The sequence below is a fragment of the Onychostruthus taczanowskii genome, unplaced genomic scaffold (genome assembly GCF_017590055.1).
Source record: "Onychostruthus taczanowskii isolate IOZ18803 unplaced genomic scaffold, ASM1759005v1 scaffold3, whole genome shotgun sequence".
NCBI classification, from domain to species: Eukaryota; Metazoa; Chordata; class Aves; order Passeriformes; family Passeridae; genus Onychostruthus; species Onychostruthus taczanowskii.
Genome location: NW_024500349.1, coordinates 22838614 through 22858541, shown reverse-complemented (window position 1 = coordinate 22858541; position 19928 = coordinate 22838614). Strand labels below are relative to the sequence as shown.

Sequence of the window (19928 nt, the reverse complement as noted above, 5' to 3'; positions counted from 1 at the left end):
ACAGTTGGGGTCAGCTCCTTTGTTAAGTTGTTGCTAGTAAATGACATAAATAAAATGACATTTCTACCCCAGAATTGAATATCTTCCTCTGAAATCACCAAAGGATTCTGCAGATGGTTATTTCACCCAGATGCACATAGACATTCAAATATATGGCTTATATTCATGGAGAGTTTTAATGTTAACATACATTTTTAGAGCTAGAAAACCAATAATAATGAAAACAATCTTATTTTTCAGGCCCTGCTACACTATTATAATGACTACTATTTATTATTGAGAAATGTCTTCATGACTTTTTTAAGTCATCAAGAATTTGTCAATGAAAAATTGTCTTTCATTTGCCTCCACTTTCTTCCCCTGATTTTCTCCCAAGAAAATATAAAACCATGGAAATCTGTCTAAATTGTACTTGCAGTTCTGAGAAGGAGTTTTTTCTTTCCCACTGGGAAATGAGCCAAAGTCCCAGCGGAGGCTGTCATGGTGCATTTGTCAAATGCCAAAAAACAATTGGGAAGAACATACAGGAATAAAACACTGCTGGTCTCATGAGAGCTTACTACAACTTCAGTGTCATTTAAATGGTTGTGTGGCAGCATCTGGGGGAAAAGGGAAAATCTTTAAACAAAACTATATACATGTGTAAAAGTGAGGAGGCAGAGCTAAAATCCCATCATCAAAGTGTGTGTGAGAGAAATCCCAAAGGGCTGAGTGATGCCTGGTTTAGAATTTTCATTTAAACTTATATTTGCAGTTGAACAATATACATTCTTTTCATTCTTTGTTACTCTTTTCATTCTTTCTCATTCTTTTCATTCTTTCATTCTTTTCAGTTGAACAACATTTATTCCTTTCAGATGGACAATATTTCACTGGATTCCCATAAAACCAACATTAAGGATTTGTATGGTACAGCTGGCGAGAAGTGAGAAAATTTGCACAAAATTATGTAATTTTGCTTCTCTTTGCACAGCATGGAAACCTGAAATCACCCAAAATCTAAGGGGCTGATGACTGAGATTTTCAAGTGCAAATTAATATTTCCTAGTTATCTCACTTTGGATGCCCAACTTACTTAAAATATTTGAAAGAGGATAAATGCTCAGAGGGATCTCCTCACCCACAGTGTGGAAATCAGGCTTGTTGTCAGTGATCAACAATGGTATGGACCTAAAATCACCAATTATCTTTTAAATTCTTTTTATGCATTTATAATTAGGTGCTATCTACTGAAAATTACCAATTACTTGCAGAGCTCAGCCTCTTTATAATGAACATTAAATCTGCCCTGAAAATCTTTAGTGAATTGACCAATACTGGAATAATCTGGACAAATTATTAATTATTAATTTAGCTGTAAAAGTAGTCATTGAGGAATGGCAATTTGTCTGTGTAGGAATGAGGAATTACAGGGATAGGAATCCACCTCTAATTCCAGATCTCTGGACTGTAGAGACCAACAGCCCAGTTAATTATCCCAGAATCTGGCTGGGACAAAGAGACACTTGGAGGTTGTTTTGGGTTTCTTTTTCCCACACTGAGGCACTTTAAATGTGCTCTCTGATACATCACCCCCTACAAATTCTTATTCTTAGACCTCTCTGCTTTTTTCTTCTCCTCTTCTTAGACCTTTTATTCTACTTAAATCACTCCCCTGTTTTTCCAGGAGCTCAATTTCCAACTTCCACCTTGTAGATGTCAACAATGAATCAGATCAAGCTCACAGAGATTTTTTTCAAGGGCTTTCAAGGGTGTGCAGTCCCTGTGACACCTACAGGATAAATGTGGGGGAAGGAACCATCTCCTCCTCAGATAAAAAAAGTGGGAAAACATGACAGAACGTTTGGAATTTTCTGCACTATGTAAACAAGCTCCCCTAATTTCTGTCAAATGCTTCCCTACAGTGCAGGATGAAAAGAAATTATTCTTTTCCAGGATGGATGAAGGAAAGGGAGCCAGGGGGCTGGGGAAGGGATGTGATTTCCATCTGCAGAGGCCAGAGGCTGATCTCTGGGGCACATCTGGAATAACTCCACTTAAATCAGGAGCAGAGCTCTGGATCAACAGACAGCTGCATTTATCTCCTGAATCCTGTCACTTACAGTGATGGAAGTCAGGAGCTGAAGTCGAGGGAGCTCTGCCAGTTTTATAAGGAACAAGCAGGAGGGGACTCAGGTTCCGAGCCTGTATTTCAGCCCCTGCCTTTGCCACTGTGGTTTTCCAGTTCAGTAATTTCCACAACGTTTTCGGGCTCACGCTGGCTTCTCCTCCACTCCCAGAACAATGCTGGCTGATTTTTAAAAAGTAACCACTGAGACTCTCAGCTAGAACCTGTCTAAATGTCTTGCATGCTAAATAGCTTCTCTAAATAATAGGAATGTTTTTGGTTGCTTTGGTTTTTTGTTTCTTTTTCTTCTTTTTCCCTCTGCGAGACATTCTCCCTACCTGAAAAATGCAAAGGCTGTTTGGACTTGTAAGAGAAATTAGTGCTTTCAGGACCAGTTCTGTAATCCTAATAATGACACAACAGGGGTTTCTGGCTTGTTTTTCATGGAAATAAATGATTTAATTTGTCTTAATGTCAAATTAGAACATTGGGTCACAGCACTGGCATCCCCAGTGGAGGAAAGGCTTTATTTGCTTTCCAGAGAGATTCTGAAAGAACAAGGAGGAAGAAAACCTGATAGACCAACGAGTTTTGTGGAAATTTTTCATCAAGGTATTTCCAGTATTAGGCAAAACTGAAGCATAAGCCTCAACGACTTGGAAATGGGATTTTGGTACTAAGTGCCTTTCCCTCAGTTCTGTGTTTTCAAAGAACCACTGACTGATTTTTGAAATTTTGCTCAGTCTACCTCATTTTTTCTGACATTTCACCAGGTTCAAGCACAGCTCTCATGAAAAAGCATTGCCAAGTTTGTCTTTTCAGGGTGTAAATACACATCCATTCCTACCTGCTATGCCTGCTGCTCTATGGGAGCAGATACTGACTACCAAAATATGCAGGTCCAGCTGTGGGAGCAGCTTTTCCTTCTGCTTCTTTAGAACAGGATATTTGCAGCTTTTTTTTTTCTCTACCAAACGAGACAATTTGGAAAGGACCTACCCTTTTGAATTCTTTATGAAATATCTTTTTTCCACACAGAAGACAGAATGCGGATTTCTGTTTCATCTCTATTTATCTCCCCTGCAAAATTCATGGAAAACCCTCCTCAGTGGGAAGCTAAACTCCTAATTGCCCTGGCAAACCGAAGCTCAACAATGCCTTGTGCAGATTTCCTTCATTGTACTGGATTTATCTCCAATAATTTCTACAGCTGAGCTCAACACCTTCATCTTCCTCCACAATCAGTGGGAAAGAAGCAAAGAATTACAAGGGATTCCACTTGCAAGATGAGACAAACCATATCCTGGACTCCAGTAATTTAATGGAGAAGGGAATGGGGTCAGCTGCAGTTTTACAGGTTTGATGCCTGAATCTTTCAGGAATTCCCCACTGCAGTGGTGGCACAGACATCAAACTGTAACTCTGTGAACAGAAAAGTACTTGAGCTCTGGACCTAAATTGTGTTAGCACACAAATAGATGTTAGAAATGAAAGGATAAAACAGAGCAACATGAAATGGCCTCAAGTTGTGCCACAGGAGGTTCAGGCTGGACATCAGGAAGAATTTTTTCACTAAAAGGGTTTTTGAACTTGGGATGGGGCTGCCCAGGGAGGTTTGGAGTCCCCCTATGTCTTAGGTTGGAAATAGGGATATTATATCCCCATCTGTCAGAGGTGGGGCAGTTCTCCTCTGTTCATGGGCAGTTTTCTTTATCTCTCCCACAGCCAATCCTCCCTCCAGCAGATCTCTGCTGTCCATGGCCACTGAGTGTCCCTGCAGGGCTGATCAAATTCCATCATCCCATGGGGAGATGCTCTGCCCAGGGGAGGAGCCAAGCATTCCTACCTGGATACAATCTGAGCCTGGAACAGCACAGCAGCCTTTGCCCACTGCATTCCCAGAGGTGCAGCTTTCTCCTGCCCTGCATTCCCAGAGGAAGAGCAGGCCCATCTCCAGCAGCCCTGGAGCTGCAGAGGAAAACTGCAGCCTTGTGCAGGATCCCTGCTCCAGCAGAAGCACAGCTGGCACTGCAGGAGGGCTGAGCCCCCATGGGATGGGACTGTGCCACCACCCTGACACACAGGGCTCAGCTCCTGCTCTCACTCTGGCAGTCATTTTATTATTTTTTTTGTTTGTACTATTGCACTTGTATTTTTATTTTTTTCCCTAATAAAGAACTGTTATTCCTATTCCCATATCTTTGCCTGAGAGCACCTTAATTCCAAAATTATAATAATTCAGAGGGAGGGGGGTTTACATTTTCCATTTCAAGGGAGGCTCCTGCCTTCCTTAGCAGACACCTGGCTTTTCACACCAAGACACCACCCCTGGAGGTGTCCAGGGAAGATCTGGAGGTGGCACTCAGTGCTCTGGGCTGGGGACAAGGTGGGGATCAGTCACAGCTTGGACTTGGTGACCTTGGAGGTCTTTCCCAACCTAAATGATTCTTTCATCTGTGATTCTTCTCCAGTCACCTCACTCCTGGCACCCTTGCCATGGTGCTGGATGTACCTGGAACCACTTCCCACACAGCAACACCTACCCAGTGTCATCGAAGTGGAGCCTCAGCACTGCCCAGACAGTGACACAAATTGTTGGGGTACCTGCAGAGGACAAGACAGTGACACATGAACAGTCCAGACGTACTTAATATTCAACAATGAGCATTTATGCAACCTCTCCACTGAGGTTTTGTTTCCTGACAGGACTTGTGCATGGCATAAAGCAATTTATTGAGTTAATTCAGATCTCCAGAAATATCCCTGTCAGTCAGGGGTGGGATTGTAGGAGCAGAACTGGGAGCAGGAAAGAATGATGCTGTGCCAGGTCATTATTGCTCGGCGCTTTGCTGCATCTTGCTGCATGAAGAATAAAACAAAGTCTAGACAGAAGAGAATCAGCCACATCCCTGTCTAGAGCTACTGGAATCATGCAAGAATTGCATTGCCAGAAGTTGAGCTGGAATGGCATTATTGGATTCTGTGTATTCTTCAGTGGTTTCATTGTAAATTATTTACGTATGTTGCATTTTCTCTGTTTCTGTGTAAATAACCGTTTTTTCTTTAATTATTCACAGATGAGAAGTTTCCTCTGTTCACAGGAATATTTTTTTTCCCATTAAAAAAATACCAGAACAAAACAACAGACTCCAAAAAAAAGAGTACTGGAGTAAGGATTTAATTCCTATTTCAGACATTTCTTCACTTTCAAAAAATGCATGTAAAATGCAAATTTAATTAAAACAGTAAGAACCCAATGAGAAATCTGGATTTATTTTCCTTTCTGAAAATCCTAGAAGTGCAATTTTTTTTCAGTGGAAATATTTTTTAAAAATAATGCATTTATGCAAGAAAACCCTGGGTAAGTTGGATCTCCACAGTACAGTAAATAAAATCTTTGACTAAGAAACTGCTGACATCTGTTCAGGCACCACTGAAAAAATAAAGTGCTAAAAACCAAACAAAACAAGGGCCTTGATAACCCCAGCTCCCAGCAGTGAACAAGACTGTAGTGAATTGACAGGAACAATTATATTTAATATACTTTGCATGGCTGTGTTGATGTCACAGTAATTAGTCAATCATTTGAACCCACTTAGACGAGACTCTGTCTAATCAAATTCCCACCATCAAAAATAAAAATATCCCTGTTAGACCTGGGAGATTGATGGAGCCCTTCTCCTTCAAAAAACCACACTGAAAAGAATTTGAAAGGAAAATGGTATTAAGAAAAAAATGACAGGCTTTGGGGAGAAGAAATCATGCATATTAAATTTCAGTTGAAGTCTGCATTTCTCACAGGTGAATACCTAGAAAACAATGAGAAAAACCCTTTTTGACCTTAAAGCAGTTAAGATAAATTTTTAAATATCAAACTTTAATTTTAATTTTATCAATTTAACCTTTAAATATCAAATATTTGCCCAGAGAATCTGTGGGTGCCCCATCCTTGGAAGTGTCCAAGGCTGGGTTGGATGAGGCTTGGAGCAACCAGGGATGGTGCAAAGTGTCCAGGGAAGGGGGGTGGGAATGAGATGAGTTTTAAGGTCTTTTCCAATCCAAACCATTCTTTGATTCTATAAAACATTGGTCTCATGTTTTATTTAGTTTCCTCTATATAAATTTTGATGCTATGAATAATGTTCCAAATCTGTAAAATGCGCAGGAAGGCAGAATTAAAACTAAATGTGTCATAAAAATGCATTTAAAAACCCCATGTTTCAGATCAGCTTGGAGCTTTGAACCATCTGCTGTATGAATATACAAATCCTCACACTACTTTTCTTTACATGAAAAGATTTCCATCTCTCCATCGCCTCCTTTTCAGCTTCTGAGGAAGGTTAGGAAACAGAGAAGCCCTGAAGGCTGAGATTTATTCTTGATGACTTTGTGCTGCCCTGACTAAGTGATGTCTTATGAAAGCTGGCCTAGAACAGAGACTGAACAGAACTAAAGAATAAAGCAGGGATTGATTCAAAAAAGCTGAAACCTGAGGCATCATTAGGAGCAGGCATTAGCAGGGAGCTCAGGAAGACAGCAGGCCATCCAGAGAATTCACCAGCACATTTCAGATTTAGGAAGGAAAAACTGCCTGGATCAACAGAGCCATATGTGGTTCTCATTAATCCCTCAAGATGAGGACACCAAGGTCTCAGCACATTTGGAGAAATACATCAACATCCAGATGCTGCAAAGTGCTGAGCTCTTCTTTCTCACTGCTTCAGTGCAGCTCCCTCCCCACCAGCCCTGAGCTCAGGGGCTGCTTTTGCCCTCCAGGGATGGAATCCACAGTCTGGAAGTGCCTCTGTTGGCTTTGCAAATTGCCAATTGTTCCCACCAGATTGGGGAGCTGCAGGTCCAGCTGAAACATGCGGGAGATGAGAAAATAATTGTGCTTAAAAATATAATAAACCAGAACCATCCAAATAATAAACCAGAACCATCCAAAGCTGGATATTGCTGATGCTGCTTTGAATCTGAAGTGATTGGATTCTTGTGCCCACCAACACAAGCTGGACCTGGACCAGATATCCAAGCTGGGCATGGACCTGCTGGAATGAATACAGAGGAGGCCACAGACATACTCCAAGGGCTGGAGCCCCTTTACTGGGGAGAAAAGCTGGGAGCGCTGGGAATGTTCACCTGGAGAGAAGAAGGCTCCAGGGAGAGCTCAGAGCCCTTCCAGGGCCTGAAGGGGCTCAAGGAGAGCTGGAGAGGGACTGGGGACAAGGCATGGAGGGACAGGACACAGGGAATGGCTCCCACTGCCAGAGGGCAGGGATGGATGGGAGATTGGGAAGGAATTCCTGGCTGGGAGGGTGGGGAGGGGCTGGGATGGAATTCCCAGAAAAGCTGTGGCTGCCTCTGGATCCCTGGCAGTGTCCAAGGCCAGGCTGGACAGGGCTTGGAGCAGCCTGGGATAGTGGGAGGTGTCCCTGCCATGGCAGGGAGTGCAATAGATGATCTTTAATGACCCTTCAAACCCAAACCATTCTGGGATTCTGTGAAGTCCAGTATTCAGCTCAATGCTGGTTATCATCTGTGGCACTCAACTAAAAACTAAATATTTTGAGGTTGCATTACAGAATGAATCCATCTGGGCAGCTCATTCATTACAAGGACTGATTTAAAAAAGTACTGAAGTCAGTTAATATATGCTGGTTTTAAATATTCTCACATTCAGACAAATCCACAGGTATGAAAACTGTGCAAACTTAATTAAAGGAACTCAACCTCTGATTTATGTTCAGATTACAAAGGTTTTACAAATTGCCATTTTGCATTGTTTTCTTTTCTAATTGTCAGATTTCCATGTACATAATCCCCAATTTCTCCTTAGAAACACACTTTTCTCTCAGCTATAATGTGATTTCACAGCTGTAGAGGGTAAAAAATGAACCCTGAACCTTCTTTCCAACAGTTTCTTTTCCGACGCCTTTTCCAGTAACTATCCATTTCCAACAGCCTTTTTATGGCACAGATTATTTATGATGATTTGTTGACTCCTTTCTCTCTATACCTTCTCTACCTCTACACCTTCTGAAACATTTTCTCTCCCTACTGTATGGAGTCTTTGCCAGGAGATGAAAATTTTGGTTTGTGTACAGCTGCTTCAGGACAGAAAAAACAAGACCATCTGTTGATTTCTTGAAGGTTTAGGCTACATAAGAATGTTTTTTCAAACGAGAGTGGTTTAAGGCATGGGGTTTGTGTCTGGATTTTACACATGACTATACAGGTTTATTCCTATTTCAAAAGTGTCTGTAAATATAAAAATTGAGTTTAACATTCCCAGGGAACATTTTAATTGAATGTATTCTTCTGCATTCACCATCTGATTTCTGCACAAAAAAACATCTGCAAAGAATTGCTTGCATTAACACATCATAGGAATCAATTTATATCCAGAAGGCTAGAATGAAAAATAATTACCACGGTTATCATCATTTAACTGGCTTTTCTGAAATAAATATTGTTCCTTCCCAGTGCAAAATTTTATTTCCCACCCAGGTAGGATAAGCAGATGTGAATACCCTTTGGATACATTTTCAATTTAGTTATTATCTGAAAGAAAGGCACAAATGAAGCCTTAGAAAATGGACTGGACTTAGTCTTGCAGATTTGATTAAGCTGAAGAAGTTGATGTTAAGATCATATCTTGCAGGAGGCAATTTTCTGTTGCAGATTACAGTTCTGCAAGAAATGTGGTGTCCTCCAGATTTCAGTGCAACTCTATTAATGTAAAAAACCACAACACAGCTTGGGCTGCAGTGTAATTCTGTGCTGTGATAATTCACTTGTGGAGAATTTTGGAAAGAATTTGAGATGGGACCTCTGAATTGGTTTTGATGATGTAGTTCATTTTTCTTATCCTCTACATAGGTAGGAAGGGTGAGTTCAGCTCACATCTTTACTGCATGGTTCAGAAGGTCACAAGACCCTTAGTTAAAGACCTTTTAAGGAGTTATTGACCAATAAAACACTGCCAACAAGGATATTTATGTTTTTGACCCAATCCTTAAATATTTTGTCTTATGCAGCCATGCTACAGTGTAAGCATGAGTCCATGTGTTTCTTAACCAATCATGTTATGATATACAAACCTACAGTATTGCATTCTAAACCCCTTGTTTACCCTTGTAACTGCTTTTATTTTTATATATTTTAAACTTTAAAACTGTAAACTTTCCTTTATTAGTTTAATGTGTCTTTGCTTTAAACTCTAAATCCACATTCTCTCTTCCAGCACCTCATTTTGGAAGCCTTTTCCAAGGTCTCAGATCAAACCCTGGGTTTAATCCTAAGCTTTGGCTTACAGGCCCAAAGCTCTGAGAGTTCCTTGCATTTTGAATTCCAGCACCATTCCAACATAACTTCAACATCATCAAGACTAAAACCATAGTTTGAAACCCGACGTGGAAACACCACCCGTGGTTTGTGGAGCCATCCTGCACACCGAGACACGCTGGAGACAAGAAGTGCCACGTACCCCAGCCAATGATTGTGTACCAGTAGAAATATCTCCTCTCTGGGAAGAAGGTCTCCACCAGCAAAGTGAAGAGGTACAACCCCTCGATGAACAGCCAGAAGTAGTTGGACATGACGCAGTAGTGAAAAAACACCATCACTGCTTTGCATTCCACCTGCAGGGGATGGAGAAGAGCAAAGTTATTTCTGCATTGCTTAAGCCTAAAAGAAAAAATGCTTTCAACCTCTCCAGATCTCTCAGAAGAAAGAGCTGGGGCTGGTATTACACACTTTTAATGGTAGAGGTTTTAAAGAATGTGAAGAAAGGCAGGTATCACTTAGACAGCAAAGCCTGGATGGGGAGGAAGCCAATTTTACCAGTGGGAAGTGGTCAAGGAGCATTTCAGAGCAGCTTGAGCACATCCTGTATTGCTGAGGGCTCACAGCCCCAGTGAACACCAATTGCTGGACTTAAGCCCCTTTCCAGGATTAAATGCAGGGAAGAAGAAAATCCAGTTCTGTACCGAGAAACCCAGAGAAGGATGTGAAATGGCAGGATGACTGCAGAAAGCCCTGAGAGTGGGATCTGAAAGGATGAACCCTCCTGTGTGCAGCTGGGAATTGCTCTTCCTTGCCATCCATCATCAGTGTTGTTACTCAAGGACAGAAAATGCAAGTAAGTGTGAGGAAAAAGGAGGCTGAGTGATCAGCTGTAAAAAAAAAAGATGGGAGCTTTCATTTATGGACAGGAAGGGGAAGCAGCAAATTAAAGAAAAATGAAAACTAGAAATAAAATTAATATAGAATATAAATAGGAATAGAATAAAATTAAAATAAAATTTAAAAATAGAATATAAAAAAAAATTAAGGAACGGAGTTTGTTTAAGCAGGAGAAAAGCTCAGGGAGGATATTATTGCTTTCTGTAACTCCCTGACAGGAGGTGGTAACAAGGTCGGTCTCTTCTTCCAGGTAACAAATGCTAGGACAAGAGGAAATTGTCTTAAATTGCATCAAGGGAGGTTTATTTTGGATATTAAGGACAATTTCTTTCCTGACAAGGTTGTCAATCACTGGAACAGTGTCCAGGTCAGTGGTGGAGTCACCATGCATGGAGGTGTTTAAAAGACGTGGAAATGTGGCACTTGGGGATGAGGTTTAGGGATGAATTTGGCAGTGCTTGGGAATGGTTGGACTCAGTTTCAGAGGGTTTTTTAACCTAAATGATTCTGTGACAAAGGCTTAAGGTGGCAACCAAGCTCTACCCTCTGAGACTGGGACATCCTGGTCTTTCCAGTGCTGCACCCCAGTGAGATGCCATTAGTCCTACAAAAGTAGGATTTTCCAACAAATCCTGTGGAAACTGAATTTGTGGACAATTTTTAAAGTTTGACAGAAGATTTAGAGAGTATGGATTTGTATGTAAATTTTGAGGTAAGAAATGTTGATTTAGACTTGTTATGGAATAGGATAGATATGGTTGAGAGAGAAATGGAATTAGAAATAAGTTTTAAAGAGTGTTTTGTAAATAAGATTAGATATTTTGGAGAAATAGAATTATGAAATATGCATTGTAGTAGGATTTATGAGGGGGAATTGTAGATTATTTGTTTTAAGGTATTTATAATAGGGTGTGGTAAAAGTAGATAGGTTAAGAAATGTTTATAATGTATTGTAATTAGGAAATAGATGGTTTTTGATTGTGATGGTGTGAATTATAATATTTATATTGTTTTACTTTTTACATGAAACTGAAAATATAATAAAAGTTTTTAAAATGCTTTTTAGTTGTTTTATTTGTGAGTTAGAAAAGGGTGTATTTTGATAAATTGGCTTTTTGTGTGAGGAAAAAGGACATAATCTGACAAATCCAAGCAGAATCTGTGTATAAATAAATCTGTGTATAATAAATCTATGTATAATCACTGCTGGAGGCAGCGATTAGCTCCCACTTTGACTTCATCCTCTGGGCCAAATCTACCATCAAGGTATTTAAACCATCAGATCTCAAGTTTCTTCATGGAAGCTCTACCCAGGCTGAAGATCTGGTCATAAAATGGCTGATTTTAATGTGCTTTATGCTTTAACTCTTTCCAAACAAAGAGGCAGATGCCACCATTGGAAGAATGGCGGGAGCAAACTACAGACCTAACATGGCTTCAGCTTTCTCCTGGAGAAGAATTGAGAGCAAAAACTAGTTTCAATGACAAAGAAAAGGCTGACTAAGAAACTCCACAGCTGCACTTGCCTTGTGGAAGTGACTCACAGGGAATTTAGCTCATAACTGGATGGATAAAGGAGAGCTCAGTTTGTAATTCTATCATAATTACACCCAGTGAGCTGATTTATCATATCAAATACTAGCCTTAAATGTGAAAGGAATTGGGATTTACACATAATAAATGCTAAATGCATCAGTGAAAGGGTGCTCTGCGTGAAACTACATATTTAAGAGACAAAGATGTGGGTAATGCTGATGATTTTCTGAGAGTGTGGCCATCAGGTGTACTCTCTGTGTCTGAATGGTCACCCTGTTTCCACGTGACTCTGCCTGACATCCAGAACAAACGAGGCTCTGGAGAAAAACCAGACCTTCAGATGGAGGAAATTGCTTGTGTCTGCCCTCATCCCGCCTATCACTGAGCAGATCTGGGAAAGGGAGGAACAATCAGGGCAGAGTCAGAAAATAAAAGCTGTAGGTTTGTTCTGAAGGACGCTGGTGACATCACGAGATGAAACATCCAGTCTGGCTGAGAACTGGGAGGGAAGTTAAACACCAACTACCTTAACCCCTAATAACTCATGATACTCCAGAGACTGCTGCCTGCCCCACAGCTTTTTGTTATCTTGAGCTGAAAAAAAGTGAAGGAGAAGGATTTGGTTTCAGTTTGACTCACCGTGGAGATAAAGCAGTGGTTTCCATCCTGCTCAGCATAAAGAACCCCGTCCTTGATGAACACAGATATGGCACGGAGGATGAATGAAACAAAAAGGTTCATGTGGATGAAATTCCGAGTGCAGTGAAGCTTCCTGGAGAGGAAAGAGGAAGGGAGTGGGGAGGAAAAAGAGAAATAAAGAAGAAAATAGTTTTATTTCGTGGAAATGTCACACTGGGCCTGAACACACTTTACCAGAGCACCTTGGTGCCAAGAACAGCAACATCTAAGCCAAGACTATGTTAGTCCAGGTCCTAAACCTGAGAGAGGAGGATTTGGGGATTTTGTCATAAAAGGATGCAGAGAAGCATAAAATAGACAACAGAACAAGCCCAGTGCAGCTTGTGAAGTTTCATAAACCAGACCCACAGCTTGTCCTGCTGCATTTACACTCTGCTGAAATGTGACTTCTGGAGCATGTCCAAGCTGCGGGAGCAACTCAGCTAAAGCATTTTCCCCTCCTTGTTCTACCTCTGGTGAGACAAAACCTTTAGCTCAGTTTGGGGCAGCTGAGCTCCAGCTTCCTTCCTCCAGGGCCTGAGCAGCTCCACTCACCTGAAGCGACACAGGATGACCATGGCAGTGGTGAGGGAAACCAGGGAAGTGCTGTATCCCACCGTGTACAGAGCCTTCACTGAGAGATAGTAGTAATCCTTGGGAGGCAAAAAACGCAGGGTTAAAGGGTTTATTCACAGCCACACAGCTGCCAGTGTGCAGGAGGAAGCAGGATCTGTGTCTTTGCACAGCCTGGTTTCTCCTAATTTCCTCTGAGATCTCACTGTGCACCAAGCTCTGCTCTGTAGCTGGGTCTGCACACCATGAGGTTATTTATCACTGAGCTCGCAAAGGCTATCTATATATTTTTTTTATAAGTATCTGTAGAAAAAAACCCACTTGGCTAAGAGATTCTTTATCAGCAGGGGGGAATTGAGGGTTAGCCTGCAATTCTAGAAGTTCCAAGCTACATCAACACTAAAAGCTCATCTTCTATAAAAATTCAATACGTGCCCTGGAAGAATTCAGGTCTCACTTCTCACAGTTTTATATCCATGTGTTGCAGTAAAGGTAGAAAAATCATAAAAAAAAGGCTTCATAAAGTCAGGCCTGCTCTGGCTAGCCTGGCATTTCTTCTGAGGCAAGCTGGCACTTTGCAAGTTCCCATGTGAAAGCAATCCTGGTGTGAGCAATTTGTTAACATAACAAATAACAACATATTCAACATATTCGTGGGTGAAAAACAACTGGCACCTGTATAAACTCCTTTTGCACTGTTAGATAGAAAAATGAAAACTATCTCTTCAAACAACTTTTCCTACAGGTACACACCAGGGGTTTGAGTGACCAATCAATACAGAATAACAACTTGTTACTAAGCAATAAAGTAATTGGCAAGAAAGCTCCTAACCAATAGGAGTCCCACATGAGGTCTGAAAAACTGTACAAAAAGGAGTTAAGTGAATAAAGAATGGGCTTTTTTCCACCATGAAGAAAATGGAGTCTGTGTGATTTATTCCCATACCCATGTACATCTGATTGTTTGTTCGAATCACTATCAAATCAGAACATGACCAGAGGCTGGACAGAGAGCAGTCTGCTGCTTCCCACCTCCCCCCTTCATTTGTTTTTAATTATGAGATTAATTCCCACCTGGTTATCAGACTCTGTTTCGTTCTCATCGAAGCCGCAGGCATCGTAATAATGAGGGAAAGGTTCAGACCAGCCATCTTCAGTGCAATTCCTGCTGATGTCCCCTGTGCCAAGGGCAAGTGGGAATGTCACATCCCAAGAAAAAAACCCAGGACATCCCTTCCCTCCCCTAGGTGTAAAGAAAACCCCACAGTTGTACTGGAAGCTCTGTTTATCTGCCTGTCCATAGATTTAATTCTGGAAATTTATAGATGTCTTTAATGACCCAGTCCTACAACAGGCATGGCTATTACCACAGTTGGTCACCAGAGAGCAAAAATATTTAATCAGTACATTCAGTGTCTCTAGGCCACCAAAAATCTCATTCTCAAGAAGGTTCCTAAACCAGGGGTCAGCGAAATGTCCATTTCTTTCAAAAAGGCATCTGGTGACTCCAGCTTTGATGGAGATATCATCACTCCACATGGCCAAAGGAGAAATCCAGTGATTAAAGCCAGGCCCTTTGTGCTATTTTAAATGGTTTATGTCTGAGGCACATGCATGGGACTGGTGAGAAACACCAGACTGACATGATTTTTTTTGGTCCACGTGCTGGAAGCCAATCAGGATGCTGTGGGATATCTCAAATAATCATGGGTTATATACCCATGGAGAGGCAGCTGGATTGCTCTCCTGTAGGCAGATAAGACACATCCCACTTGTTGATAATCATGGAGAGGCAGCTGGATTGCTCTCCTGTAGGCAGATAAGACATCCCACTCGTTTATCTCCAAGCCCAGGCTCTGATCTCAGAATGACTTTGTGGGAAGTGTTTGGAGAAAACAAAGGAACATAGACTGGGAATTTCTCTCCCATCCCTTTCTTCATGGCAATGTGTTCTTTTCTATCTCCAGATGCCCAGGGTGGCCTCAGTTGGTGAATTCAAAGCTTCTCACTTTCCTCTGTCTATTAATTATTCCAATCCTGGTTTACAACCTTAATTTTAAGCAAATATTGGCTTAAATACCAGAATTTTTTTGCTAATTTCATATAAAAAGCAGCTCCTCAATTGTTTCGCTGATAAACTTAGGCTTTAAAACCATACTGGGAGTGAAGGGTTGGGGGCAGAAGAGGAAGAGTCTCCTGACACTCATTTACCTACAAAACTGCCTGAGGCAGGACAGCCCCTGTGGGGCTCTTTAGAAGCACCATTATTCTTCCCAAAGCTCAATGGCTTTTCCAAAAAATTAGGGATGGGTTGCTGCTGCAATTCTTCCTTTCCAGCACAAAGGAAGAGCCTCAATTTACCAAATTATCACACTTTTTTGGAGCTTCAGTTGCACCTAGACCAAAACTGATGGAAATTTCCAAGTTTTGAGTTTGCTCTTTGCTGTTAAAGTTGTGCTGCTTTGCATTCTTAGAGCAGTTTAGTCTCTCCTAACCTTATTTTTAACCTTATTTAAGAGAATCTGTTTGCCATCCATGCAGCATAATATATCTCTTTAATCACAGCATTCATTTAAGAACATTGCATTAGTCAGCAAATTTTTTAAATTACTCTTGCAGATTCATCCCTAGTTTTCTATGGAAAAAAGGCACTGAATCATGGTGCTGACTTCCTTTAACACCATTTAGTAATTACTGTTAAGCAGGTAGATATAATTTATAGCAGCACACTTCTTAGATTGCAAGGATTAATAGAAGAGGAATAAATTTTCATAATATTGCTAGAAGTAACAGAGCAGAAAATATGTCATAATAATTAAAACTGATTAGAAAATAATACCAAAATTGCAGGGAAAAAGAGCTGAGAGCTTCCTTTTTAAAAGAGAGATAAATAAAAAGAGAGGCAAAAATTTCCATGGTTCTGTTTCTTACCTAGGAGAGACTGGGCTGTGCTTTCCAGCAGGTCATAATCACCTAGGAAAGTGGAAATTGGGTATGAAATTGTTTTGATTGTGTTTTCTATTAGAGCCCAAACTGGTCTCAGTGGAAAGCAGTGAATGGAGTGCAATTGATTTTTATTTGTTTAGATCAGGCCCAAAGGCAATAAATACTTGGTGCTGTCTTCTCAGGAAGTAAACACAGCTTTACTTGAGAGTTTAAATCAAAGCTGAACCTCTAAATTTAGAATTAAAACCACAAACAGTAAACAGGGGCAAACTTTATAGCAAAAATATGGAAGTCAAATATGATTTCTATAGGAATTTGCATTTACAATCCTCAGGTATTTAAATATGACCAGCTTTCAGAAGATTAATGAAAAATTCTTTCCATCCATCAATGACAAAGAGCAGTAATTAATTGCTTTAAATAAGATAATATAATTTTGTGGTTTTAGGCAAAATCACACTGATTTATAGAGACTTATGAGATTTTTAATTTCACTTTTTGTGCAAGTATTATAGTTAAGTACCAATGTATCATTGTCATAGTTGTTGATGCACAGACAACTTTTTAATAATCTGAATTTAACATGTGCACACCATTTTGGAGAAGAGAAGTACAGAGGAGATAAGCACCACAACTGGTTCTTACCTGCATGGGTTTGCCCCAAATTATCCACTTCCCAACCTGCAATTAGAAGAATGAAAATGATTAATTCATAATGATAATAGGTTGCAATTTTGCTAAAAGTTTGACTCCTGTAAAAGAATGGATGTAGCAGAGCCCAGAGGAGAACTGCAGGTTTAAATCTTTACTTTTGTATTAATCCTGCATATTTATGAGTGGGAAAAGGTTTTCAGAAGATGGGATATTGTTAAATATCTGGTTTCATGAATTTTCATCAGACTGTAGGAAGAATAAGAAAAATGGATGTAGGAGCATTTTTGTGGATTTTTTTAAGAATTATTTTTTAGGGGATGTTCTGAAGTAAGAAAGACTCACACATTTCCAAAACACTGTATCCAAACCCATGCTGCTTATATCCTAATATCCTAAATATCCTAAAACCACAACTATCACAGTGGGAAATGATAAAACTTTGGGCTCACATTAGAAATCTCCCTTTCTTTCATTCTTAAAAAAAAAATAAATTGTTGGAATGATGCCAAACCAACCTCCCAACCCCCTGTGCTCAATATTTAATCAGAATTGGGCTGAAATCAGGTTTTCCTGGGTCCTGGGTGGGTTCTGGCTCAGCTGGGGATGCAGGAGGAGCTGCCTGGAGCCAGGGAGTGGAGCTGCTGCACCGTGCACAGAGGAGCCTCAGGGAGCTGCTGCAAATCGCCCTCAAAAACATTTCCAGCACCTCACTGACCATTGCAGCAGCTGAAATATTCACTTCAGTTTAGTTCTGCGTCTTATTCAGCCCCAATAGAGCTTCAGGTTGTTCCCCTTTTAACCCCAGTGGTCAAATGTTAATTAGGGATTGGAAAAACCTTCACCAAATTGTATGAGAAGGGTTTTGTTAAAAGTGAAATCCAAACAAAGACTGATTTTGATCCTATGGGAGAGGAGAAAGCATCTAAAGAAATAAAATAACAGAAGGCTTTTCAGCATGGCATAAAATATGGGGGTTTTATTTTCTAATTCACATAATAATTTGAAATTCCTTAATTTCTGACTCTCCTCTAAAGTAAATCTGATGTGCTTTTATACCTTTTCAGACATAAAAAAGAGGGTTTAATGTGAAAATGATGGTAAGAGTATAGAAAACTCATCTGAAGCATCAGGCAGGCTGTTTTATAACTTTGGATGGATTATTAAGCATCAATCCTACACATCCAACACACTGGGGACCTTGGGGGGTTGATCCTGGAAGCCACGGTGACAACACCCACAGTGTCCATCCTTCTCTGCCCAACTCCAGCTGCTCCCAGGATTCCACAGGAAGAATTTAGCCTGGATTTTAGGGAAAGGTTCTTCTCCCAGAGGGTGGTGGGTTGCTGACCCATGGAATGTTCACATTCCCAAGGCTGCCAGAGCTCCAGGAGAGACTGGACACCTCTCCCAGGGATGCACAGGCTGGGGTTTTGTGCGGGGACAGGATGATTTTGTGGGTCCCTTGCAACTCGGAATATTCTGTGACTCTAATTCCTGGGTGTCTGCAGATGTTGGGCAGATCTCTGAATTCTGAGGACCAAACATTTTCCTGCAGCCAAGGTGGTTCAGCTGCTGCACAGGGCTGAGCTGGCAGATGCTGCAGCAGTGCTGAGCCCGTGCTCCACATTCCTGGCAGAATATCAGGGATGGTGTGGTGGGTTCAGTGATGGCCAATATTAGAATATTAAATAATAGAATATTTATCTGTTCTGCTCTGCAGAATAGTTTGGCGAGACCTTTTGTCCTCCTAAATCCACCAAACCCCAGCTACCAGCCATGTAGTTCAGTTTTAGGAATTTGTTGCTAAAATCAGGATGCGTTGCCAAAATCTGAATTCAGAACACGGATGTCAGGTCGCGGTGTGGGAATTTTTATCTGTGGGTGTATCAGAGGATCAAAGAGCAAACCAGCACTCCTTTATCACTTCTTTCATGGTGCTTTCCACAGCACCTGCCACTCCAGCCAGCAGCTCAGATGGAACCTGTCCCCTGAGTGAGGTCACCCAGCTCAGCAGCCTGTGCCTCACACTGACCCACACCAGCAGGGTGGAAAAAGCTGCAAGAAAAACTCCCCAAAACCCCTTTGACTCATGAAAATCCAGTTTTAGTTTAGCATTGGTAGAGTAATTTGACCTTAAAACTGTGCAAAATTCTTTCTGGAGAAAGACCAGTATTAAGTAGATTGATGCCTGATGTTCCTGCTTATTACAGTGATGGCTGTAAAAAAGACATTTCTCTTAAATTTCAATGTTTTGAATGCATCTGTTTTTTCCCCTGCAATCTAAAAAGCATGTCATAAAAATAATCATTATTTAATTCTAAACAGATATAGCAGTTAGTCTCATTGATATTAAAATAATAAATTTTAGTCAATTTTTAATTTCATGACATCCATAATAACAGTTAAAACATATTAATGCAGTTTTTCTGAAAGGAATAAGCTTGTTATAGAAATATTTTTGTATATGTACTGAAATTATTTTTACATTTCACCGTGTTTGGACATTATGAAGGGACTCACTTTTCTAACAACATTAATTTTCTGATTTGTAGTAGCAAGCAAGCCTTTCATTAACATATACTTTTATATCTGAGTCCTAACTAATGTACTGAAAAAAGCTCCAGTACATTTGTCTGTACAGGCTTTTAGACTTGATTCATCAACTCAATTTTCACTAATAAGTTAAGATACTGGGAAGTTAATTAGATTTACATTGAACATCATGCCCTGAATTACAACAAAAATGTCAAAATTCATCTATTGAGTGTTGGGATAAAATGAACATATATACAATAGATTTCTATTGTATATATGTTCATTTTATCCCAACACTCATCTATTGAGTGTTGGGATAAAATGAACATGTATACAATTATATTTGTGGGTGTGTGGATATAATTTTTTTTATTTCTTTGCAATTATTTAAAAATATGTATTTTATAAATATAAAATATTTCTGTACATCTGTATATATACATTTATATTTATATTATTTATACTTTATATTTATATTGTAGTTTATATTTTATATATAAGTATATAGAAAATATAAACACATATAGTATATAATAGAATATATATAATATATATTAAATTATAATAAATAAAAAATATATATTTATATTTTATATTTTCATATTTTATATACACATATATTTTATATATATAGAAACAGATATTTTATATACATAAATAAATATATTCTATATTCTATAATCTATATAATAAATAAATATAAATATTATAT

At 39.9% G+C, this 19928-nt stretch overlaps 1 protein-coding gene across 1 annotated transcript in view; it reads right to left on the bottom strand.

Annotated features, from left to right (window-relative positions):
- The window catches only part of ADCYAP1R1 (ADCYAP receptor type I), a 145513-nt gene that overhangs the window by 26359 nt on the left and 99226 nt on the right, over positions 1-19928 (bottom strand). The window contains exons 5-11 of the mRNA XM_041408592.1: positions 16673-16708; positions 16013-16054; positions 14156-14259; positions 13064-13161; positions 12470-12602; positions 9597-9750; positions 4651-4711 (exon numbers count right to left, since the gene is read on the bottom strand). Of these exons, the coding sequence (XP_041264526.1) occupies positions 4651-4711; positions 9597-9750; positions 12470-12602; positions 13064-13161; positions 14156-14259; positions 16013-16054; positions 16673-16708 (628 nt within the window). The remainder of the gene's footprint in view (positions 1-4650; positions 4712-9596; positions 9751-12469; positions 12603-13063; positions 13162-14155; positions 14260-16012; positions 16055-16672; positions 16709-19928) is intronic.